Source organism: Thermobia domestica, chromosome 3, assembly GCF_964235325.1.
Source record: "Thermobia domestica chromosome 3, izTheDome1.hap1.1, whole genome shotgun sequence".
NCBI classification, from domain to species: Eukaryota; Metazoa; Arthropoda; class Insecta; order Zygentoma; family Lepismatidae; genus Thermobia; species Thermobia domestica.
In genome coordinates this window covers 267,355,847-267,380,330 of record NC_137456.1, presented here as the reverse complement: position 1 = coordinate 267,380,330, position 24,484 = coordinate 267,355,847, and the positions used below count along the sequence as shown (strand labels likewise).

At 34.7% G+C, this 24,484-nt stretch overlaps 1 protein-coding gene across 1 annotated transcript in view; it reads left to right on the top strand.

The window, feature by feature from the left end:
- Positions 1-24,484, top strand: part of LOC145681644 (uncharacterized) — a 255,102-nt gene that overhangs the window by 203,557 nt on the left and 27,061 nt on the right. Inside the window, exons 4-5 of the mRNA XM_081753266.1 lie at positions 1,860-1,945; positions 14,831-14,984. Coding sequence (XP_081609392.1) covers positions 1,860-1,945; positions 14,831-14,984 — 240 coding nt within the window. The remainder of the gene's footprint in view (positions 1-1,859; positions 1,946-14,830; positions 14,985-24,484) is intronic.

Here is a 24,484-nt window from a genome sequence, read left to right as displayed (position 1 = left end):
CAGAAGAATATACTTCTCTGAGGACATACTAGTGGGATAGCCGAGGAAGTAGTGCAAATTCTCCTCGAAACCACCTGTCTAAAGTTGTGTATTGCACACACGATTTCTCTTTATATATATATATATATATATATATATATATATATATATATATATAGTGCAAACCATTTACGGGTACTAAAATTATAAACTCCGTTTCGGACTCACTTTCTCGCAAACAAAACTCAAAACAAAAGAAAATGAGATATCTATCAAGCTGTTTATAGTGTGGAAATGACAAATATCATGTTGGTTGTAGTACGATCTCTTCCAATTAAAGATAAAGAAACCATACGAGCCAATGCGGAATCAAATCGTCTGAGTATTATAAAGGACTTGTCCTCTTACATCATTAATGCTGTTATTACTTGAAAGTTCCGCAAATGTTTATGATATCAAGAATTAAGGAATGGCAACTTATTGGTAAAAATGTAAAATGAGAAATTTAACAGCCAAGCTACAGAAATTGACTTCCAATAGACTAGATAACATTTCGCAGAACCCCATCATCTACTGAATGTCGCTAGTGGTGTAATAAGATATTGGGAACTCAAAGGTGCTACCAAGGATTCGTTAAAATCTGGGCTAGTTTACCAACATATTGTACATGTAGCTGGCACCAAAATTATGAAGTCAAGTAAACTCTTTTACACTAACCAAAGAATTCTTATTTTCAGATTGCCAACAATTCTAAGCTACATGAATACTGGTTATTATCGGCGAAATGTCCGTTCCTGTAATACGTTCCCTGTCAACTGTGCTGTTTCAAAAGCAAAACACTTCGCGCGCACTAATATGTCATTTATTGAGAGGGCGTGTATGATAATTTTGGCCAGGGAGTCATGGTGTGGAATCCTTTACAACGAAAAGCCATTTTTTGTCAACTTGAAGGGGGGTTCATTCTGCTTGATCTTGAGACTTTCCACATTAGCAACGTAGGAAACGTATCAGACAGCTAATTATTGAAGAGAAGGTCTTTTTTGTTGATCGCTTAATCGAAAACATATCCTTTCTGCTATTTACTACCTTCAGATATTTTTCCTGTAAATCTGTAGCAAGCAAAACGTCTGACGTTTCAACTCAATCCTGATTTGGTTCCGGAAAAGTCCTAAAATTCCAACCTCAGTCGACGTTTATAGCAAACAATGTAACACCCATGCTTCTATTTGTTTTAGTCTTGAGCGAAAATCCAGCTCGTCGCTGTTTTGCTCTCCTAAGACTTACCAGGGAAGTACATGAGCTGGTACACCGGGATCTGCATGTGTTATATATCGCTGGAAAGGTCGCACCGAGTATACTTCACATGTGAAATCTCTCGCTTGTATGGGGCCTGTAGGTTGCGTGGTGGCCATTTAAACGTAAGAACAAGGCTCGCTCCAACATCAGAAAACGTGGAACAAATAAGAAGCTATAACGTAACTGTTTTGAGACGTGATATATATAGGTTTGAAAGGTAGCTGAATATGAATCTGACATCAAATGTTTAGAAATAAAAATAGGGGATCCAACATGGTGGACATAAATTACAAAGAAACAAACTATGAAACTCTACTTAATATCGGAGTCGCTCGTATATGTAATATTGCTAGCTAACATACAATGTTATTTAACCCTTCTCGTCCTCCACAATTCAAAAATAAAACCAAACGACTTTATTTGATTACATCTGGTCAAAGTCTACGTCTGTAGAATACGAGTATAACTACTTGTATTGTTTCAATGAAATACGTTGATAACACACACACACGGTATTTTCTTATTATTAGGTAAATAGTATAAATTGACATGAGTAATAGTAATGAGTAATATTTCTTTTACAGCAAATAAAATATACATCTACATATCTTTTGGGGGATATGGATTAGCGTCAATCTGCAATGTTATTCTCATTATTGCAGTGCTTTTGGTAAGAAGTTTTTTTTTTGAAAAAAATATTTATTTAGTAGAAAACAGTACTAGGTAAATTAAGCAAATAAAATTCATTATTATTAGAAACTTCATTTCAATAATGTTTATTCAAAATCATATGCTGCATATTGAAATTTATGTGTATCGATATTAACTATATTTTGTAGAAGGCAGCAGCTTTTACAACTCCAAGTAAATTCTAATTCGTCAAATTGGTTCATTTTAAATTTGTATTGAACTGTTGTGATTGAAATGCTCGAATTTAAACTTGGATATTAACTACGTCTGCAAGAAAACCAATGGGCACAAAGAAGTCACACGTAGATTCGGAAATTCCATGTATGTTCAGAAGAGATGCTGTTGCGCTCATTGAAACATTCAGTGTACTGTTCGTCAGGGCAATGTAAAAATACACCTTGCGGAACATACAGTTGTAACTAATTTCTGTCTATGTATTTGAACTTGAACATTCTGCATAGGTAGACACATCAAGGTTTGAAAGTGCATTTGGCCAAAGAGTTGTTAATTACTCTATCATACGACACCGATGTTTAAAATTTCGTGCTAGTGATATAACATTGAATAACGATCTTTACTCAGCCAACAAGCAGCTTATTTCGATTACGTTCTCAGGAATACAGTCCCAGATGATATTCAGAAAAGTATTAGAGCAGTTGTACGAAATCTACGTATGTGCGAAACAGCAGTAGTTTTCTAGTCGAATTTTCTTTGATGATTCGCAGTGGAAAGACTAACGAATGGGCCATTCAATATGATACCATTAAGAATATCCCCTTCATGTTTCTGTAAGCGCACGCTGATCTTCCCATCAAAGTTTAGATGTGTAAACAAGGTAATCACAACTCTAAAATGTATGTAGGTTCATTTAGATGAATGGATGGAAGCATAGAAAGACCACGTTTGGGTTTTCTATATAGCTCACTTCTACCGATAATACTGCTCTGCATGCATTTTGATGTTTTCAAATGAATAACATATTCTGAACTGAAAGTTTACACTGATTTAAAATATGTAATCAGTATATTTCTATCACGTCAGGTGTTTTGAGAATTCGAGATATCCATAATTCATGGTTTAGTGGAAAAACTACTTATTTGTCTGGGCAAAACCACAAGAAAACATTAATATAATCTAGTAATTGCTAAACGATTGACATTAATTTGACTGTGGGCGAGTCCTACGATTGGTATTGGCAAACAAAACATGATACCATTTCTTTCTTTGTAGAACAGGGATCGAAGATTTACTGCCGTGACTATCAGGACTAATAGAATGGTTTGGTGTGACTTATAATACTTCTGATTGGAAACTTTTTTATCTATTCACCGAAACCTGGTTTGAAAGACATCTTATTTTATAGTGGCTATACCCTTGGGCCTAATCCTGTTGCATATTCTATTCATATGAAAGAAAACATATGAAAATGTTAAGTGTTTACTAGGTTGTGTCGACTACAAAGAACATAAATTGTTCTCTGTGACGATTTTAAAGTTATAGGCCTCCTAGTGAAGTTACAGTCAGGCTACAATACACATCCTTGTTATCTCTGTGAATGGGATAGCCGTGCGAAGGGGAAACATTCGGTTTGGAAAGAATGGCCATTTCTGTCAATTGACGTGAATAATGTTGAACGTGAACCACTGGTAGAGCGTTCAAAAATTTTATTCCTTCCCCTGCATATAAAGTTAGACATCACATTATAGTTGCTTTGTGTCCTAAATAAGGAGATGTTTTAAGCTATGCGAGCAACTATGCAAGCTATTTAGTACTATGAGCATCGAAATTAGTACAGCTGTATACTTACTAGTGCTCATATAAGACAAAAATTCTCAACGACCCACTTTTTCAGAATAACATGAACTAAATTATAGAGAAAACATGACAAAGCTTCAAGAATATTCTGAATAACTTCCTGGATAGTAGGAGAAGCCCTGATTACGTACGTATTGCAGGAAAGTTGCTGCAAGGTCATAGAAATTTTGGGTGTATTATGAGTGTCAAACTATACTTTAAAAAAAAATTTGAAAAATTCCCACAATATCTTGGTGTCTATCGAGAAGAACATGGTGAACGCTTTCACCAGGACTTAAAGGATATTGAAAACGGTATCAAGGTGGTTGGGCAATAAATATGACGGGCAACTATTGTTTGGTACTGAAGAGGGGAATACAGGCGTTGTAAATAAGGGAAAAATGAAAAAAAAAACGAAGAAAATTGTTTCTTAACTAGCATGTTTTTGTATGATTAATTGCTCATATTTGAGTAAATTATGGTAATTGTTTGCATTTGTATGTACTTAGTTATTTTGAAACTACTGTACGTATATAAAATACATATTATGTATTGTATATCATAATGTACTTTCTACTTATTGATGTAAATATACGTCAGAATTTTCAGAAAAAACGTGACGTGATGCGTTAAAATTCATGTTATATTCGTAATCATCATCATCATCAACTTCATAGGTATTATAACATTATTGGAAGGTCACTTGTCGCAGCTCAGAAGCTTCCATGCTCATATTCGTAATGAGCGTCCCAAAATTATAAGAAAACGCTACTCCAAATTAAATCAACTGAACTTTTTGTTTCAGAATGCAGTGTAATTTAATTGAAACAGTTAATATTTTCATGGATTTTTAATATCAATTTTAGCCTCTCTTGTGAGACTTAGTGATACTAATAGGTCGTATGATTATGCATGTACCTCAATTGTTTTATAAACATCATTGGCATATTGATGCTTTTCTCCAAACATTAGAAGGTATGAGTTGGCCTCAGTCTTAAATTTGGAAAATGTTAAAGAACAAAAAACCAGTGATCTTTCTATTTAACTAAGGCATACACCTCTGTAGGTTAGTATAGTCAATTTTATGTTTTTACATAACTACAGTAATAACTGTTGTTCGCACAAGGGATAATAGCTTCAGTTAGGACATAAATGGGACCAAAACTGTAAACAATCAATATAAGGTCCCCGTAAACTAGTGATTACACTCTAATGTCGATCGTTCCTATATATCCCCCTCTCCTCTTGTGTGGCAGAGTTTGGATGTAAATGGCATCGAAAGTGTCACTGATCATCTTAGCAACCCTGAAAACTATACTTTTAGCACTATTATCAGTAATTATTTAGAACATTAAAATACTTTCCCATTCCCCGAAGATGCACCTCCTAAGTGAAAAGTATTTAAAAAATCCAGGTTAAAACGCCATCGATGTATCACATTTCATCGAAATCTGTCTTTTGGATCCATATATTGGGTAAGTGGAAACAACACGGACAACGTTTGGGAGATGATTCATGACAACAAGATAAGACAAAAAAGTACAGAACAACCTGGGTGCCCAAATGCTTCCTTTCGATGTTATAGCCTGCCGAAAGTTCAAAAAACGAAGTTTAAAGCTCCATACCTGCAACACTATGCGACCTATCGTAGTTGAATCCAGATTTCACTTAGGAACTAGTATGTGTTCTAACCAAATATCCAAATTTCAGAATGCTGTGGAAATTCCACAACAATTTCTATAGAGATAGTTGGTAAGTACTCCAGATTATATGCCTTAGTCAAACTAGGTCTACAAAAATTGATAACGAAATACCTTAGGATTTTAAACCCTGTATTTTTGGATAGCGCAATATTAGTTTCTAACTGAAGTATTGATACTGTTACCGTAGGTTGAATATTCTTGGAGCTATGGAGCTTTAAAGTTCATAGCGTTTGTCTTTCAAGCTTGTATTTTCACCATATTTTCCAAATCCCTTCCTCAAATTCACTAACATATTTTTAATTTTCTTTTCGTGTTCATCAAAATCACCATTTCATACTTAATCATTTACATCTAACCTTTTTATAATCTTCCAAACTCGGTTTTTAGTATTTAGGTTATTTTTCAGTAACTCTTATATATGTATTAAAGATGTAGTGATATTGAAGACAAAACGATACAGAATATTAATGTCAACCCCCCCCCTGCACATTGCTTTGCAATTATCTACCCTGTTTTAACACTTATTTGCTGGTTTATATAGGTGTAGATCCAATGAGATTTCTATCTTTCCATTCCAGCATAATCTATCTTATTTTTCCCAGCACAAATAACAAATCAGGTGATCATAAAACTTATCTTGAATGAATATCTATAAATGTTTCATTAAATACTCTTAATATGTCAATTATATATATTCTTTCATTACATCTCCATAAACCGATCTATTCCTCTTCAACTTTTTTGCTTTTAAATACAATGTTGTGCTCCGTATACCAGCCTAATTGTTTTTCCATATTTCATGAGTTTAACAGTACTGCAGTCGTCATATAGCTCTGGTTTCGGTTTCATGTTTGTTATAGGGGACTATTTTGGTCAGTCTGTTGCTCGATATGAGGAAATACAGAGTGTAAATAATTCGTTATCTTATTTATGTCCCATATTATTACTGAATTCGATCGGTTACTTATCTATCAAACTTGCCTTTCTATTGTTAATCTCTGATATATATTTCAGAATGTAGTTTTATTGTATTATATTATTATAAGAAATGATTTATGGATTAATTTTGCTTCGTGAGATACAAACATCAAGATCAATTCCCTTTCAAAATTTTGCAAGGGGTACGAACTTGGTCTAACATGTTACTGGTATTTTATGTGAAGTAATAAATATTAGTAAATGATAGATTTATTTTTAACACAGGACGTGGATAGGATTGAGGAAGTTTTTTTTTTTTTAAATTTCTCAAACTTCTGTGTTCACTCCTTTCCCATAATGTTTCTAATTACCAAGAATAAAACTTGATAAATGTTAAGGATTTCCACTCATCTCAAATTTTGGCAGAGGGTACTTACTTAGCCCATATCTAAATTTAAAAAACGTCAAAAAAGAAAACTCCGTAAATCTTTTGGAGTTATATATATGTATGAGTTCTTTGTCTCTATTAGACATGTTCTAATATAATGTTTATTTATACTTCTATAAGATACGATGGTCCAATTTGATTATCTTAGGAGTGAAACTTTGAGAAAAATAATATTTGACCAACCCATATTGGCATACGCCAGCCCTGTTTATAGGTTTTCTTTTAGATTGTTTTCCGAAATACTGTAATATATGGTCGTGTAGATGGATACAGAATTTCATTTCCATCAAAGCGCATCAGTACCTACCTAGGTATATATTCGATTCTTTATATTCGCGAAAGATGTTTCTGCCATGACTCTTTGTAGCCCGTTCTCATATATTGTAAGGTTATTTGCACTTTAAAACTTTATGTATCTTCCCTTGCATCATTCAAAAGTTCTGCAGTCATATTCTGGGACATACTTCTGGGACGTACGCTCATCACTCTTCTTATTGTTCCAGATTTGTCTGATGCTGTTTCTTCGACTATACTTTCTATTAACGCGGGAACGATCGCGTGTTCATTTGTGACACGAGCGGTCGACAGGTTGGCGCTGGGCATACTCACAATATAATCGTTTTTATAGTTGTTTATGACTATGTGTGGAATTTTCTTTGAACATATTTCTTTATGTCTACATTTTGTGATTTATTATTATTATTCGTATTGTTGTTATTTTTGTTAATGTTATCTCAAATAAAATTAAATACTTTATTCTGATTATAAGTTGTATTTATTTTTATTATAAAACTTTCTTTTATGAAATAGTTTCTATATCACATTTCCAATACACTTGTTGATTATTATTATTATTATTTAAAATACACTTTTATTACCATTATCACATAAAGATTACTTTTTTAAAAATATTTACATAATCAAAGCGGATTTTGGTATTATGCTCTTCATATTTTCATAATATTTCTATTTTAAGATTGGAATTTTTGATGAAAGGAAGGATATAAATACATTCGCGTAAACACTCTGCTTATGTCACTTGACACATATATATTTCTAACAAGACACTTTTCTGTTCAATGTTTCGTCACTTTCTTGATGTCACTTGTTAGATTTCCAGCAAATGCTGACAAGTTTTTCCCACAGACTGACACTTCATAGATACCACATCGTATAGATGCTTTTCTCTGTCTTCTCAAGGCACAGATAAATCTGCTCCTTTTTGTTGCCCATGATCTCGTAAAAATTGCTCTTGCCGTCGGTCGACAGGTGAGTATGACGCTCACAAGTTACACATAAATAACGCCAATGCTACTCATACCAAAGAAAATGAAAAGATGACACATGACTTCCACATACAATACACATCAAGAGACAGCTAGACAGCACCTCAGGTCTGTAACATCACGAGGGTGGCTATCAAACGAAACCATAAAGGTGAAACCTGCGCTTACATATCGAACGTTCTCGGGTTAATGACTGCACCCTGCATGCTGAGTGTTATCATCCTTCTCGTCCTAATATCGGTGGTATTAGATTCAGCAAACTCCAAATTTAATAATGAAAAGTTTTCACTTAGTAATTTCAATACCAAATGGTTCTTCGCCATTATTTCCAGTTCCTAACCATTGGCATAAGATAATAATGTTCTCGTTGAAAACAACATTTCTTAAAATTTCTTTTACAAACAAGGTATGAAATTGTAGCTGCCATTTCTCCACTGTTTATTTCAAATTCTACCGTTTTATTTTATACTTTCATTTCAATTTTAGTTGCCCTTCTTTATCTGTTACCATAATTATATCAATCTCCGTCATAATAATAGTTACTCTTCCTTCGTAGTCTCTAGAAAATCCCGTTCTTTTTCTACTGTTTTCCTTTATCTTTTTTCCATTCTGTTTATTTTGCCATCCCTTCGTAGATTTAATATAGCAATCCTTATTCTTGTTTTCCGCATCTCTAACCCAACATTTGTCTTCATTGATAAACTTTGTTCATTAATCTTTCTTAAAAAAGTAACTATTCCCTATTCTTGGTTTTATTATGCTTTCACCATTCTGCTTAGCTAATATACTACTACAAGGAAGAACTCTGTATGATTATACGATTACTGTCACTTCCACTCAGACTTATAATTTTACATTTTTGTGAAGTATGCTAGTTTTTCTTCTTCATTTTCTTATTTATCTCTCTCACTCATTCCTGTCCTCTCCGAAGATTTCCGTTACCAAGCGTGCAAAAACTTATGAGTTAACACCCTAAAAAAGGAACAGCTTCCTGCTCAGAGTTCTCTGTTGGTAGTATTTAAAATTTGGATTACTCTTCGTTACCCAACAATATCTGCTCCTAAGACACGTCATATTATTGTCACCTTTCCAATTCTGTAGATTCATTTTCTCTGTCAATATTTATATAAACATCATAAGTTTTCACTCTTCTTTTATGTTTCATTACTTCTGTTTTATTAGCATAATAAAGTTTTATTTAACATGGTCATATTCTAGGCCTTTAAGAGTTCATTTGTTCATTTTCGTAGACCTCAGTTCTGTTATGTTCCCTAAGTTTCACAGTTTCTTATAGATGTCGTATTGCACAAATAACAACTTTGGAAAAAGCGCAGAACATTTTTTAGGTATTACTGACAATCTTCCAGTATGAGTAAAATAATTATACTTAAGATTTGATTCGATAATTTGATAATGAGCTTAAATTTACCATTCATTTGAAAACTATTATGTATGGTACAAGACGACCTTAACTCCAAAATAGCAACCGAGATGACTGTCCAGTAATACATCGAGTATTCTTTCACCAATGCCGGGGTATTCTAACTTGGGAGGTATGTTCATTAATTAACAGTCAGAGAGAGAAAGAACAGCAACAAAAGTTTGAATTATAAAAAGAGAAATAAACACAGAAACTATCTGCTTGCCTAATGAGGGCTTAATTAGCCAACACGCACAACACCAAATGACAGAAAAGTACTTGTGGTCGTTTTTAGTGTTACGTGATGGCTATAATACAATTATTATATTAAAAGAAACTTGTAGCAATGCCAGTATATAATTTTAAAATGTTTATGAGTCAAAGTACAACAATATTAGCTTAGTTGTTGGAATTATTGTCCATATTTTGTTTGGAATGCCACGTTTGCAAAGATTATAGGCATAGCCCTTGAAATTTTCTTTATGCAACTCTTCCCTTATTTTGCTCTGTACGCAAAATAACACGGAGCTCACCACGGGGAGGTGGTTGCTCATCCAGCTCCAACCACCGACACACCCAGTAGCAATAAGTTGATGATTGACCTTAGGCCACACAGTTATTCTTGGTTTAGTTCTTCTTGGGCGTTTTTCTCCTAGTGTTCAATTTGGCTCTAACGTAGATATGTGTTGCGTTCTGGCCGCACTTTTTCGACGTTGCCTCGGACATAAATTCACTGTGCATTCCACAACTTGACTATGGCAAGGATATGTTATTGTCAGTGTAGCTGAAGTTTGGAAGTTTCTTCAAGCTGCTGAGCCGTTATGTTTCGTATGATTGGAGGCTCTGTTAGACACTTAGGCCAAATTAACATGTCGTAGTAATTTTCAGCTTTAAAATTTAACTTCAGAACAATTACGTCACGTGGGAGCCTTGATCTCGAAGTCTTCTAGCCGCGGCATTTTTTATCTTTCTCGTGCCTAAAGTTCGAATATGCGGATTTTCACCTGCTGTCATCACTATCAGCAGGTTTTCATGATGAGCGTAGTATCCGTTTGTTTGCAGAACAGAATGAAATAGGTGTTGTAAGTCTTCTCTAAAAGCTCCACTATTGAGTCGCCAATATCCTTGGCAGTGCGTGACTTAGGTGTGGATTGACCCAACTATTCTCAACCCTTCTCCGATAGAACTGTGATATGCTTTTCTGTAACCTCTCGACTGCCTAGTTTTTCTCTGTTTTTTTTTCTTGCACAACAGATGCATCATTTTTTCCGTCGAAGTAGATACTTGTATTCGCCCTGCCTAGGTGAGCTTTTTCTTTCTGGATCTTCTCACCCGTTTTATCTCTTCCTCTTCGTACTTTAGATTTGCCAACAACAAGATTTTTGTCCTCTGGCGTTATGAGCCTCGAGTCTTGAAGTACGGCAGAAGCGACCAAAGCAACCTGTCTGTCTGAAGATCCAGTTCTAAACGCTGCCTCCGCTGTAGTTTGAAGACAGATGCGTTTCAGGCTATATACTCTTCTCCTCGCCACTCGAAGTCAGATCCCGACGTGCTTCCCGTTTCAAAAGCTTCGATCCCCCTGACGACGCCAGTATTTTTGAAATGTGTCTTTGTTTAATCCCACTAGTTGATGGACTTGCATCAACACTTCCAGCGTTTTCCTTGGTTGTCTCCCTCTGAATCTGCAAACCTTACGGGAAAATATCTTTGACAGATGTTTCCTTGTTCGGACGCCAATGTTACTAATGCTCATCTTCCGAAATGTTCTATGGTCCAAAAGAAACTTGAATTCTCGTTTTCGAATCTTGCGTGTCCTTTCACACCTGCAATCTTCTGCTGTTTTATATTTGCAAGACGCAATATGAAAAAGAGACTTTTCCGCGTGTGCAACAAAACCTGCACTAAGTGTTGCTTCTCGTGCTTGTCGACTGAAATATTTTTCTTTGGTGCAAAACTTATTATAAAATGTTTTCAACATGCCAAAAGCTCTCTTTCCTGAAACCACAGGAATGCTTGCTTTATGCCAAATGTGTACAACGATTTGTCCAAAAAGTTTACAAACCTCACTCACTGATAATTTAGATAACTTTCGTCAGCACTTAAACCATTTCGAAACCAATGAAAATTTCGCATATCATCAGCGCACGTGAAAAACTGCACTTCAGTCATTTCATTTGGAGTGCCAAATAAGCCTCGTTTCACACGTTTTCCCGCGTTGTTCGGCTATGAGGCTTTCTATTCAACTTTTCTCCCATTACTTTCGAACTTGGAAACCTAAATATAGAAAATGTCTCTCAAGCGTATCGCAGTAAGAAGACTGTAACTTTAGGTACAATGCACAAACTCTCTGTCTTAACACAAACACTAGCGAACTAAAACCTTTAAAGCTTAAGCTGCAATAAACTAGCCTGTTGGATTGGTTGGCCGAAGTACGCAGTATATATACTATTACCGAACTTCGAGCGAGAATGTTCTAGAAAAATCGGCGTAGGTTCTGGAGACAACGTGCCGAGCGGGAAATGCGCGAATCCTCTGTGCCGGAAGTTGCGACGACCCCGAAGAGTGTGGCCGAAGTTAGCAACCACGAGGTTGTGTAGCCTGCCGCTAGATGGCATTTTCTGTCGGTGTACATAACAAGCGAAGAATTTCATGAAACAAATAGTGTTATATCAAGAGCTATTTGTAATCTTCCTTAACGTGGCATTCCAAAAAAAATCTGGATATTAATTCCAACAACTCAGATAATATGGCTTTACTTTGACACATAAACATTTTAAGAGTTTTTACTGGCATTGCTAGAAGTTTCTTTTAAAAAAATAGGTATATTATAGCCATCAGATAACTCTAAAAAGGTCCACAAGTAATTTTGCTTTCGGTGTTGTGCGTGTTGCCTAACCAAAGACTTAAAAACTTGTCAGTTGGGGCAGGGTAAGGGGTTGTCAAAAAATAAAAAAAATAAAATAAGTATGGCACCTTTTCGCACTAGCTGTCATCGAATTAGCAACAAAAGTTCAAAACGTTCCACCCTGTTTCAGAAGGTCAATGACATCATTCACTTTTTTGTAGGTAAAAGTGTTCCTCAATGGCGGCTATCTTTTGTTTTCGACGGAGTGCTTTTTTCTTTACAAGCATGTACGAAAACTACAGTTGCCCAGGACGTACGGACCAAACGAACAGCCAAAAAAGGAATGTTTACAGAAGACACTGATACATGGAAAACATACAGTATATTTTTGCTTCTAAATTAATATGAAGGTTTACCAATTAAAGCATATAATTACTAGAAAAATATACAGAAAATTACACTTTTAAAGGGGCTGTATGTTGGAATGATATAAGGTGGGGATTTAATATGTTCTCTGCTGAATACTATTGCATGTAAAGAGTCTGCAGAAACATCCACAGCTATGGTATTGCTGACATCGCAGATCTATTGGGGACAGAAGGTTGAAGTTTTTAATTTTGATCCCATTTTTCTGGCTGCATATATCAGCAGGGAAAAGCACTAAAAATCACTGCACATGCGACAAATAAATTTTGTATTTAGTTTTATTAGTAGAAATTTAGTATTTCTGTTTTAGAATTTTAGTAATTAGTGAATAAACTATTGCAAAACAATCAGGACTAATATTACATGGAGGAAAAGTGAGGACATGGAAAAACACTCAGTAATCACGTGCTAGAGATGGTCGTAGCAAGAAAAAAATAAATATTTTTGATATGTTTCATGATAAATCTCAAAAGCTAAGTATAGTTGAACTATGGGTTTGCTTTCGTTTATGTTCAGTTGTGGAAAAATCTTGCGAGCGGCGTTTGTTTTCTCTTTCTAAATCCATGGTCATTGTCAATCCTATATGGAGTTGGGGTTAGCTCTCCTTTACAGTCACTACATCCATCGTCGAAATAAACCGTACTATTAAGGCACTTAACGTGTCAGCAAAGTGCCAATGAAATCCAATTTCTGTTACGGAAGTTAATAAGTTCACAAGGTTGCGTTATATAGCATTGTTAGGTGTAGCTGCTATGCATTGACCCGTTTTTGATGCATATTTTAACCTAATCTATATTTCTCGACGTTTCGATAGAATTTAAGCAATACAAAATAATTCCAATTTTTCTTCATTCCACACGAAGCATATTCCAAATTATATCCTCCTCCTCTATTTAGAATTGATATTAGATATTGTCCACTTAGATACCAAAGTTCAAGAAGGAAATGATGAGTATCTCAACTAATCATCCTATGCATCCTCGTATACCATGTAGTCTTCCGTGAAATTATCTCAACTTGCTAGCAGAATTGTCCAACTAGTTACTCCAATTGGTGGATAAGTGGTACTATGATGTAGAGCACCAGGAGCCAAGCTAAGGCTGATCTGAATTTCTTTTCATGTTTGAATGTTAATGTTAATTTATACTCTTTGATATAAGCAAGATTTTTACCTGTGGAATACGATTGAGACGTTCGAATGCTGACTAACTGAAATAGGTCCATGAATGAAGTCAAAGATTTAGAAACTAATTATATTCAATTGTTCTTGTATTAATATCTAAGTTGCTTCTACATGACCAGTATCATTTCTTCATTCTCAAATGTAGTTTGGGTTGAAAGAATATATTATTTAAATAACAAGTTACAATTTTGTTGTATTTGACGCTCGTTTAACAATATGTTCCAAACAAGAGAGATTTGTTTTAATACATTTTTCGTACACGTTCTTCATGACAAAACTCTGCTTAAGTGTTCCACCCACACTCCAATTGGCTTTGATTCCATGAGAAGTACTGTTTAAGTTTGTTTTCATATGTCCAAGCATTTGTAGTACAAGTAAATGAGTGTTTATACAAACTATTTGATTGAAACTATTTCTGTCAGACGCAGAAACATATATCGTTGATTTCAATGCCGAAACTTTGAGATGTATACATAACGTTCACATGAATATCTACCAAATTTTTAGGGTCGAGTCATTCTTACAATTATCTCTTTAAATCTGGAGGGGATGAACAAACTTACTTCTAGATTTAGGTTAGATTATCCTATGTATTGTTGTGTTCCGGTCCATGCCCCACGAGAAGACATAAAAAGTATCTCAAGCGCGAATTGCATTGGAATCATTCAAATAGCGACTTTTACTTAATAAGTAAATAAAAAAATATAATAATATGTATGTTTTGCCACCCGACTAAGAGGAACAAATAATAATATAAGATTTCTTTATCGCTTTTTGTTTCAATATATAATCGTTGAAGGATCCGAATTTTGTGTGAATTATAGTTTAAACTTTTGTTACAGGAAAAGGAGAAATTATTTATTGTATCGTTTGTTGGAAACTTTATTGGAGTCATCACAGCTACAATATGTTGTTTCATGATGGAATCATTTTTACTAAGATTTGTCTCACGTGGCGCAGTAGCTGGTGTTGCAATTCTTTCTATTATCTATATGGGTAAGGTACTTTAGTAATATATATATTTTTTAAAAAATATCGTTATTACATAAAATCGTTTGACAATAAAAGTTTAGGTACAACAAAATTATGTATACCAAATTTGGTCTTTGTTGCTGGCATTGTTGTGAATATCAAATATTAAACTTTTTTGTTTTGGGAGATTGTTTCGTTTATATCTAACTCTTCAATCTCCAGTGCTTTTCGTTTTTGCCGACCCCAATGGTTTTCTCAAAATCTTAATCCCGCAAATCAAGTCAGCTCATCCTACTGAAAAGGCTTATTTGAGTGATGACCAGGGGAGAAACATAAATTCACTTTGAAAGCGTAACGGCGTGAAGCTGTACCCTTAATACTGCTTTTCTCTTTATGCATGATATTTAATGAAAACTACATATGATTCTTAAAACTATAAACTCGGGTTCTGACTCACTCTCTCGTAAGACGAACGACCAAAGGGAAGCAAAAGAAATTTTCTTATTTCAAATATTGCAGAAAAGATGCGTGTTGCGATGAGTATAGTCCGGTATCTTCTACTTAAAAATAAAGAGGTTCATAATGTCAATGCTGAAAGAAATTATCAGAAATGTATTAAAATCTTGACCAATTACTGATTAATAAAGTTATTACATATAACGTCGTACAGGTTAAAGATATGTTGAAACTATGGAATTACACTTTATTGTTGTAACGGTAGACGAGAGCATACTTAAATAGAATACCATTGGTCGGTAAAACTCCATTATTTACTGAAGTCTTTCGAGTTATCATGTTTGGACTTCTTAAATAGAACCAACTTGGATATTAAATTGGAGATTGTTGGCCATTATAGATAGCTCTTATCAAAAGAAGGATGTCAGGTGAACTTCATTCATACTAATTCGCTAATTCTTACTTTTGTTTTTCCTTCACTTAAACATTACTTGAAGACTTGTTATTATCATCAATACAAAAACTAGCAATCTGGCTCAGTCTTTATCGGATTTTTAGTGATTCTCGTAACCAGATCTACTAATTTCTTGTTCTTTATGAACCCTTTCTCTATGGTGATAATATAGTGCGGCTTTCTTCAATTACTATTGATTATAGCAGAGACTACACAAAAAGGGGACAAGCATTGTTTTCAACCCCTATTACACATGAAAAGCTAAGACCACCTTTCACAGCACCCAATTAACATAGCAGTGATTTGATCAGGTATGGTAAAATCATTCCCTTCCAACCTCTTTTTCCAACCCCTATGTAACATAGTAGATCTTAAACATAAAAGGCTATGAACAGCAAAATAGATCATTAATTCAAAGGGCTGATTTAAATCTGTGAGAAGATGATATTATTTAAAATCTATATTGCTATAGCAGTGTTACCAACAGTATCTTTCAGAAAACATTCAGGTCTGACGATAGGTTGTTTTTGCATTGGTATTATAATTCAACAGGTTTTCAATGCAATCGATATGGATATGAGTAGAATAGATAGATAGATAGGTGGTTTATTTAAATATATTTTTCACAGCTGAACGTTGCCATGAGAAAACCATTTACATGTTATTTTTTATCAGCAGCCACGTAATTAAAACCTTCAGTTATAATAATTTTATATTTACCTAGGTAATATGTACATCTTATACGTTAAATCAACATCATCATAACTCTAATCTAGAACTACATACTCTCCGAGAATTTTCTGATGTTGACGTCACAGATTTATACGGCACAATTTTATCACTTATAATTCTCGTTTCAGCAGTCATATCCTCAAGTAGATCATATTTTGATTTCGTACATTGTCACTTTTTTCAGCTTTAATATTCTCACTAGATTACTGCTTAATTTCTTATACTTATTATACAAGACAGTGAAAGTGTCATTTTTGACATACAATGTCAGATTTGAGAGGAAGATTATTACTTGTACTATCTCTTAAATCAATAATAACCTCATAGGCTGTATCCGTTGTAATTTAACACAATAAGGATTTTGAAAAATATGAACTATTTAAAATTTGTATTTATTATACGTAACAGTGAAACAACAGTATCCCTTCCTAGCTCTGCTTCTACAATATTGCTCTAAATGTACGTCTGTGTAGGTAACGATTTTTGTACGCTATGATAACGTGATGATGGACAAGTGCAATATTTTCTTGTTGTATATGATCAAATACCTAGTACTGTGGCTCATATGGAAGATATATGCGTATGTCTATATTCTCTCCTAGATAGTTTCTTTCTCCGCTATCATCAATTCGTTTTACTAATCATTCAACTTTCAATTGTAGGAATAAATTTAATATTTCATCTTTATGATTAACTTACAATATAATATCACCAACTTGTTATAATGTTCTGACGAGTCCTTTTCTTAACATCTGTGGGTGCAAAACAAACATTTCTCTTTCCCCTTACATTTAGTATCTGATTCATTATATTTTGAGCTTCATTATTTCATTACTGTTGTCTTCTTGGCATTGTGATTTTAAAGCCTCGTCAACAGATCTATTGTAATCCAGTACATCTCACGCGACATTAGTTACTGAACGTAACATCTATTTACCAACAGTTTTGCACCATGTTTTTCATGGAAATATAATACGAAATATACTACCTAGAAAACTACCAATAGGATGCCCCTTTTCAAAGGATGCTTCTATATATACATTATATCCAATCTTTGCCTGATGTGAATAATTTTCAATATATGTATCAATCGTTGTTCTGTTATGTATAGACAAATGAGGGAACTTTATAATATAGTGTTATAGCTAAATATTATTATTGTTATATTTTATTATAGAAACTCATGAATGAGTGTCAGCAATTACATGTTCTATAATCATGTCATCTCTTTACAACTTTTTGTTTACGTAGTGGTTTCTTTATTTCCTTCTCTTCTTCTTGAAATCCGTAGCAGCTGTCAGCTTCAGAATATATTCTGTACTTTGAGGATTAGCTATATAGTATATTAAATTTTGCTAATAGTAACGCAAATGGATCCCAGTGTATGTGTGGAATAATTTTTACAACATCTACTATATTTTCACTTGGAATTAATTTATAAAAAATATTTACATTACTATTGTCAGCATAGTGACTATAGTGACTTTCTTCTAATTCACGTAATGACATCTTGTTTTTCGCAGGCAAAACTCGGGAAGTGTTCTATCATTTCACCTCCCCCTTCTCCTTATTGTCCATCCCCTTATTATCAATATTATTTATTTTGTTTGAAGAGTTTGGACAAGTTGGTAATACTTTCATAAAACCTCTTCTATTGTACCCATTTCTCTTCGAACCTTTTATTATTGTAAAGATGTATCTAACTGTTATGTATTTGCACACATTATAAGTTATTTTATTTCCCATGTTTTATTTTGAATTGAAATAAATGAAAACGTCACTTATTAATGTTGAAGTCGCATTACATTTGTTTTTCCTCTAATATTCATTTACATTACCAAGAAGGAAATTTTCTTGCTGTTTATCGTCTTATATCGAGAGTTTCTTAATCATATCGAATTTCTTAAACAATAAAACAACAGATTAATTCTTTGTCTGCATTATATTCACCATCTTTGAATAGTTAATGTACGTAGTCTACACTTTTCAACGTCATGGAAGAAATCGTCGATGAAAGAATAAATAACGCGGAAGGGACGTTAACTCGTCAATCATCTCGGGCGAGCGCGTCGCTTACTTACGTCTTTTATTTTGCTGCCAATTGCTTGAATTTCAGCCCTGTTGAGTGTGCTGCCATCTACCTTCCTGATAGAATGTTGGTCATATGCGAAGTAAGTGTGTTGTGGTTATGATGTGTTATTTCAGTGAAAGCGATTGTTTTGTATAGATAGACAATAACAGTGAGCGCGCCGCTCACCCGCGACTAGCTGCGTTGTATGTTTTTTTTTACATTTTTTTGGGAATTTACAATGACTAAACGTGACATGCAAATTACACAATGTTTGTTGGAGGTTTTCGATGACTCCGATTAGGATTCTCTACACCGAGGTACATTGGAACCAAATTCTGAGTGGTGGGTTCCACCGTCGGATGATGAAATCAGTGGTGCAGGAGAACCTGAAAACAGTGACCCCGACAGAGCAAATGAAACTTCAGCTTGAAAAGGAGACAAGAAAACAATAAATGGTGAAGTGATTTCTTGTCCCGACAATGTGACTTGGTGGAATGCCACGCTGGCCCAAAAGCTTGCCTCAGGAGTAAAAAGAACATCGTTCTCCAACTTCCTGGCGAAAAATATGACGCAAAAAAGCTAAAAATGTAGTAGAATGTTTTCAATTATTCTTTCCGGATAATGTGATTGACACGTTGACAGCATATACTAACATAAAATTTGGCAGAAATGAGAGAAAAATTTTGTCGAGAAAGATGTTTTATACACTGGTTCTAGTGAGATGAAAGCATTGATCGGTATCTTTATTTAGCAGGCCAAATGAAATCTTCTCACCAGGAGGTTTGAGATTTATGGAAAACACAGCACAGGAACAGAACATTTTCGTAAAGTGATCCGTTGTAACAGATTTTGTTTTCTTTTGTGAGCTATGCGCTTTGATGAAATTAAAAAGCGATCCAAAAGAAAAGTACACGACAAACTAGCTCGTATCAGGGAGTAGTTTGAGGGTTTTGTGGTTGAAGTGTAAGAAGTCGTACAGTACATGTAAGTATGTAACTCTAGACGAGAGACTCGAACGTTTTCTGGGACTTTGTTCTTTTCTACAATATATGCCTAAGTACCCTGTAGTATTGTATCAAAATATTTGCTCTCGCCAATTCGCGTATATTTTGCACGAGTAATATGGAAATATATACGGGAAAACAGCCCGATGGACCGTTTAGTGTCGAGAATTCACTAGGTAATGTAATGAAACGATTGGTAAAGCCACTTATGATCACTGAACATAATATTACAATTGATAATTGGTTTTCTCTTGTTGGACATGTAAATGAATTTGTCAGAAAATACAACCTTTCAGTTGTTGTCACTCTGAGAAAGAAGGAAATCCCACCGATAATGGTGAACACAAGATCAAGGCTGGAATATAGCAGCCTGTTTGCCTTTGGAGAAGAAGCAATGATTGTCTCTTACGTGCCGCGGAAATACAGAAACTTTATACTTATCTTGAGTATGCACGATGGTGATGAAATTGATGCAACATCATGTGACAAACTTAAGCCAGAGATTATAATGTTTTATAACGTTACGTAGGGTAGTTACAGAAAAACAGAAAAAACGGCTGCAAGGTGTGTTAAGTGCCTACAGGCTATCTGCGGTGAACACACGATTACACTGTGCAAGAACTGTCATGTAGGATCTGGTGGGAAACGTTATCTAGATTGAGAGAATTGCACATTGAGCGTATGAGAACTATTATTCATAATCCAGGAAATATGTAAGCATGACTATGTATCTGAGACAGTATTTTCTTTCAATTATCGTGTAGTGGTGATTGATATAATTTGATTATTGTCAGAAATCTTTACTTGTAGAATATATAATATACATGTGTATGTAGCAGAATGTGAAATCTTATATACCTAAATGTATATTGATAAAAATTCTTCCAATATATACGTTTCTGTATAACATGAGTGGAAAATATACAAATATACTCGACTTAAATTTAAAAATATATTTTTTGGAAACAAAATCAATAGCTATTTGTACAATATACTACATGCATTTGTATATGGACATCCTATATGAGTCATATGTCACATAATGTATACTTACAAATTTTGGAAGAAATGTTCGTATTCTTTCAACTAGTAAATTATCAGCTGTATCTGTTCTAACTCGTGACCTACCTAGCTGTATCTATAGCATTAGATGACGTAACCAGTAGGAGAAATGAAATGAATTTTTTGAGTTTTACGTCCCACGCTTATGCCGGTTAGTATAAAGGAGAGGTGATGATGAGTAATGAATGAAATGGTGGAATAAATAAAGTGGGAGGAAACGGGAGAACCCCGAATGAACGCACGCACACGGTATTTTTCCACCACAAAGTTCACTTGGTGGGGGCTTGGATCGAATCCGGGATCGCAAGCACAAGAGGTGAACGCTCTACAACTGAGCCAACGCTAGTATGGTTTAGATGTTGTATAATTTTTTTTTTTGAATATTTGGAATCAAACTATGTCATTTTCGAATTTAGTGCAACCAAGAAGCGTCATTATCTTCCCTATCATTTACAGAAAGGTGATAATATTTTGTTTCTAGCACTAACTAGGACATACAAATTCCTGTACTTATCCCATATTGGCATTAAGAGATTAATAATAACGTTGTTTTTTAGTTACAAATGTAAATTAGCAAGTAATTAGTTCTATTGTTGAGAGGGAGCAGGAGAACATAATGACTTATATTTACAGTAAGTTAGACCTCTACTTAGTTTTGATAAAGCAATTTCCATTTTGAAACAGATTGATTTCTTATTCGAATCATTGCACTAGTTAACAAATTTAAACTTTTTGTTTGTTACATGAGAAAAATCACCTGATCTTAGAGGAACTTTTTGCGCTGAATTCGAATATGCACTCGGTTTTTCTCCATCACGTACAGTTTTCCCGTAACAGAGGGATTTTCGGGAAATTCCCTCAAAAATTTCCCTTTTTCAGATATTTTATTCCCCTAGCTCCTGTCCCCTTACATATAGTAACATAGAAATTATACCTAAGTATACCTTGATTTATATTTAATAAACCCTAAAAGTTTCGTAAAAATCGCTTTGTTCTTTCTAGAGAAATAAATATATTTGTATGTATACTGTGTGCACTGTTTATTGCACCTGATAGTAATGCTTTCAGATCTCCTGAGTTGGGGTAAAAACGATTTGCTTTATTACTACAAACACAGACATAAAAATGAATATTTACAACAGTAAACAACACACTTGTATTGCTCTCTGTGAATTAGAAACGTTATTTAAAAATAGAATGTACTTCCAACGTATATTTTTTTAAACGTACAGTCTTAATACATATACAGTGAAACCTCTCAATAACGGACACCAATGGGACATGGATTTTTGTCCGTTACTGAGAGATGTCCGTTACAGAGAGGTTCCAGTAATTTAATTTCTAGCAACGGTAACTGTATGCAGTAAAATACAGCAAATACATTCTGTATGAGCATAACTACGTAAAATTCAATATGAAAATACTCTATTTAGTATGTATTTGAATTACTGGGAGGGATGAAGAAGAAATTGATTTCTGTTAAATAGTATTATTGCTTGGAATGTGTTAATATATTCGTATATTGCAAAAGATAATGCGTGTATAGTAATAATTTAATTCCTACATAGGAGGGGAAAGTGGGAGGGAAAGCATTTTTAATTTATTTCAAATTCTCAGAACCTTCTCAAAAGATGCGTTAGGAATCAACTCACCGGTTAAACTCATTGGCAAGGTCCTCTGAAAATCATCAGTACAGTTGCGGAAAAAATATGTGTGTGTATGTATGTATGTTTGTGTACTGGCGGAATGGATGAAAAAGCAAGTTATTGTGATTACATATGTTTATTGACTCAGCCCAATCACAAAGAATATCTTCTTAGAAAAAGTGAAAAAGGATTGCTTGAAAACTCCAACCCAGACTTGTTCCAGTATCGTAATTAAAAGAAAAATGTTACTTTTCCAAAAAAGTAGGAGGAAATATTGTTCGTTGAAAATGTTATTGTAAAGCAAACAGCGTTTATTTTGTTATCTATGAAATTGTCGGGAAAAATTCAATGCCCAGAGGAAAAAGGACGAAATTTGTTAGGGAAGGGAAGATCTTTCGTATAGAATTCTTGGTCACACGAATGACCCTACATGAGTGTTATTACTTATTGAAGGTTTTCTATGATTTCCACCAGAAAGTAGTTTATTGAGAGCAGAAAAAAATAATTTCAAGTTCACCTTGAAGTTGTTCTGTTTGATGGTTCACCGGTTTAGACTCATGATAGATACACCTGTGGGGAAAAGACTTTTCTGTCTACTGTAATATATCGCAGAACCGAGAATAATTCCTGTCCGTTATGAAGAGGTTATTGAAACGTTTGGGGGGAACACGGACTGTCCGCGTCCGTATCTGAGAGTGTCCGTAAAAGGGAGGGTTTTGTTCCGTAAGAGAACATATATTTTTGCCGGGACAAAAAAATATGTCCGTATTATAGAGGTGTCCGTTATTGAGAGGTGTCCGTTAAGGGAGGTTTCACTGTATATACAATTCTCCAAGTTTTTTCGTTTTGTTCATGAAATGGTTATCAATATTTGTTATCAAATGTAACAGAATTCAAAAGAACTTCCACTTCCCGAGCCCCCTACCAACTGGGAAGAGATATGGCCAAAAGACTCTGATGATGATCATGACCTTGATGAACCATCGACATCAACATGTACATCTAAGGATCCAACGTTCATCCCTGACTGTGTTCGCGAGCCACATTTCATCCGGCAATGTGAACTTAATGACCTAGTCCGTGATTTGCACCTGACAAAACAAGAGGCGGAACTTCTGGGATCAAGGCTCCAGCAGTGGAACTTATTGGATGCAGAAACGAACATATCAGTGTACAGGAAAAGACATGTTCAATTTTCAAGCTATTTCTCAATGCAAAATAATGTGTGCGTATGTACGGATATAAATGGGTTGATGGCGGAGCTAGGAATTCCTTACGTTCCAGAAGAATGGAGGTTATTTATCGACGCGTCAAAGGTCAGCCTTAAAGCTGTCCTTTTACATAATTGAAATAAAAAACCTTCTATGCCACTTCCGCACTCAGTGAAGATTAAGGAATCCTATGACACCATGTCAACTTTACTAAATCTTATAAATTACAAGGACCATTGTTGGCAAATATGTTGTGATCTCAAGGTAGTTCTTATTTTATTAGGACTGCAGTGCGGTTACACGAAGTACCAATGTTTTTTATGTTTATGGGATAGCCGAGCTGATGACAAACATTATGAAGTGAAGGAATTTGAACCTAGAGTGAATTACGTACCTGGAGAATGCAACGTCAAATACGCTCCTTTGGTAGATCCTAATAAGATATTACTACCGCCACTTCATATCAAGTTAGGACTTATGAAAAACTTTGCCAAAGCCATGGACACATCTGGTGAAGGTTTCAAGTATTTGCGAGGTAAGTTCCCTAACCTGAGTGATGCTAAGATTTCAGCGGGAGTGTTTATTGGTCCCCAAATTAGGAAATTAATGCTTGATGATAGCTTTGACAGCAAGTTAAACAGTGTTGAGCTAGCTGCCTGGACAGCATTTAAGTTTGTTGTGCGCAACTTTCTGGGCAATAACAAAGCTGAGAGTTACACAGAAATCGTACAGGACATGATGCAGAAATACAAAGAGTTGGGTTGTAGGATGTCTTTAAAAATCCACTTTTTGCACTCCCACCTCAGCTTCTTTCCTGCTAACCTAGGTGCTCTCAGCGACGAACAGGGGGAAAGATTCCACCAAGATATAATGGCAATGGAGAAAAGG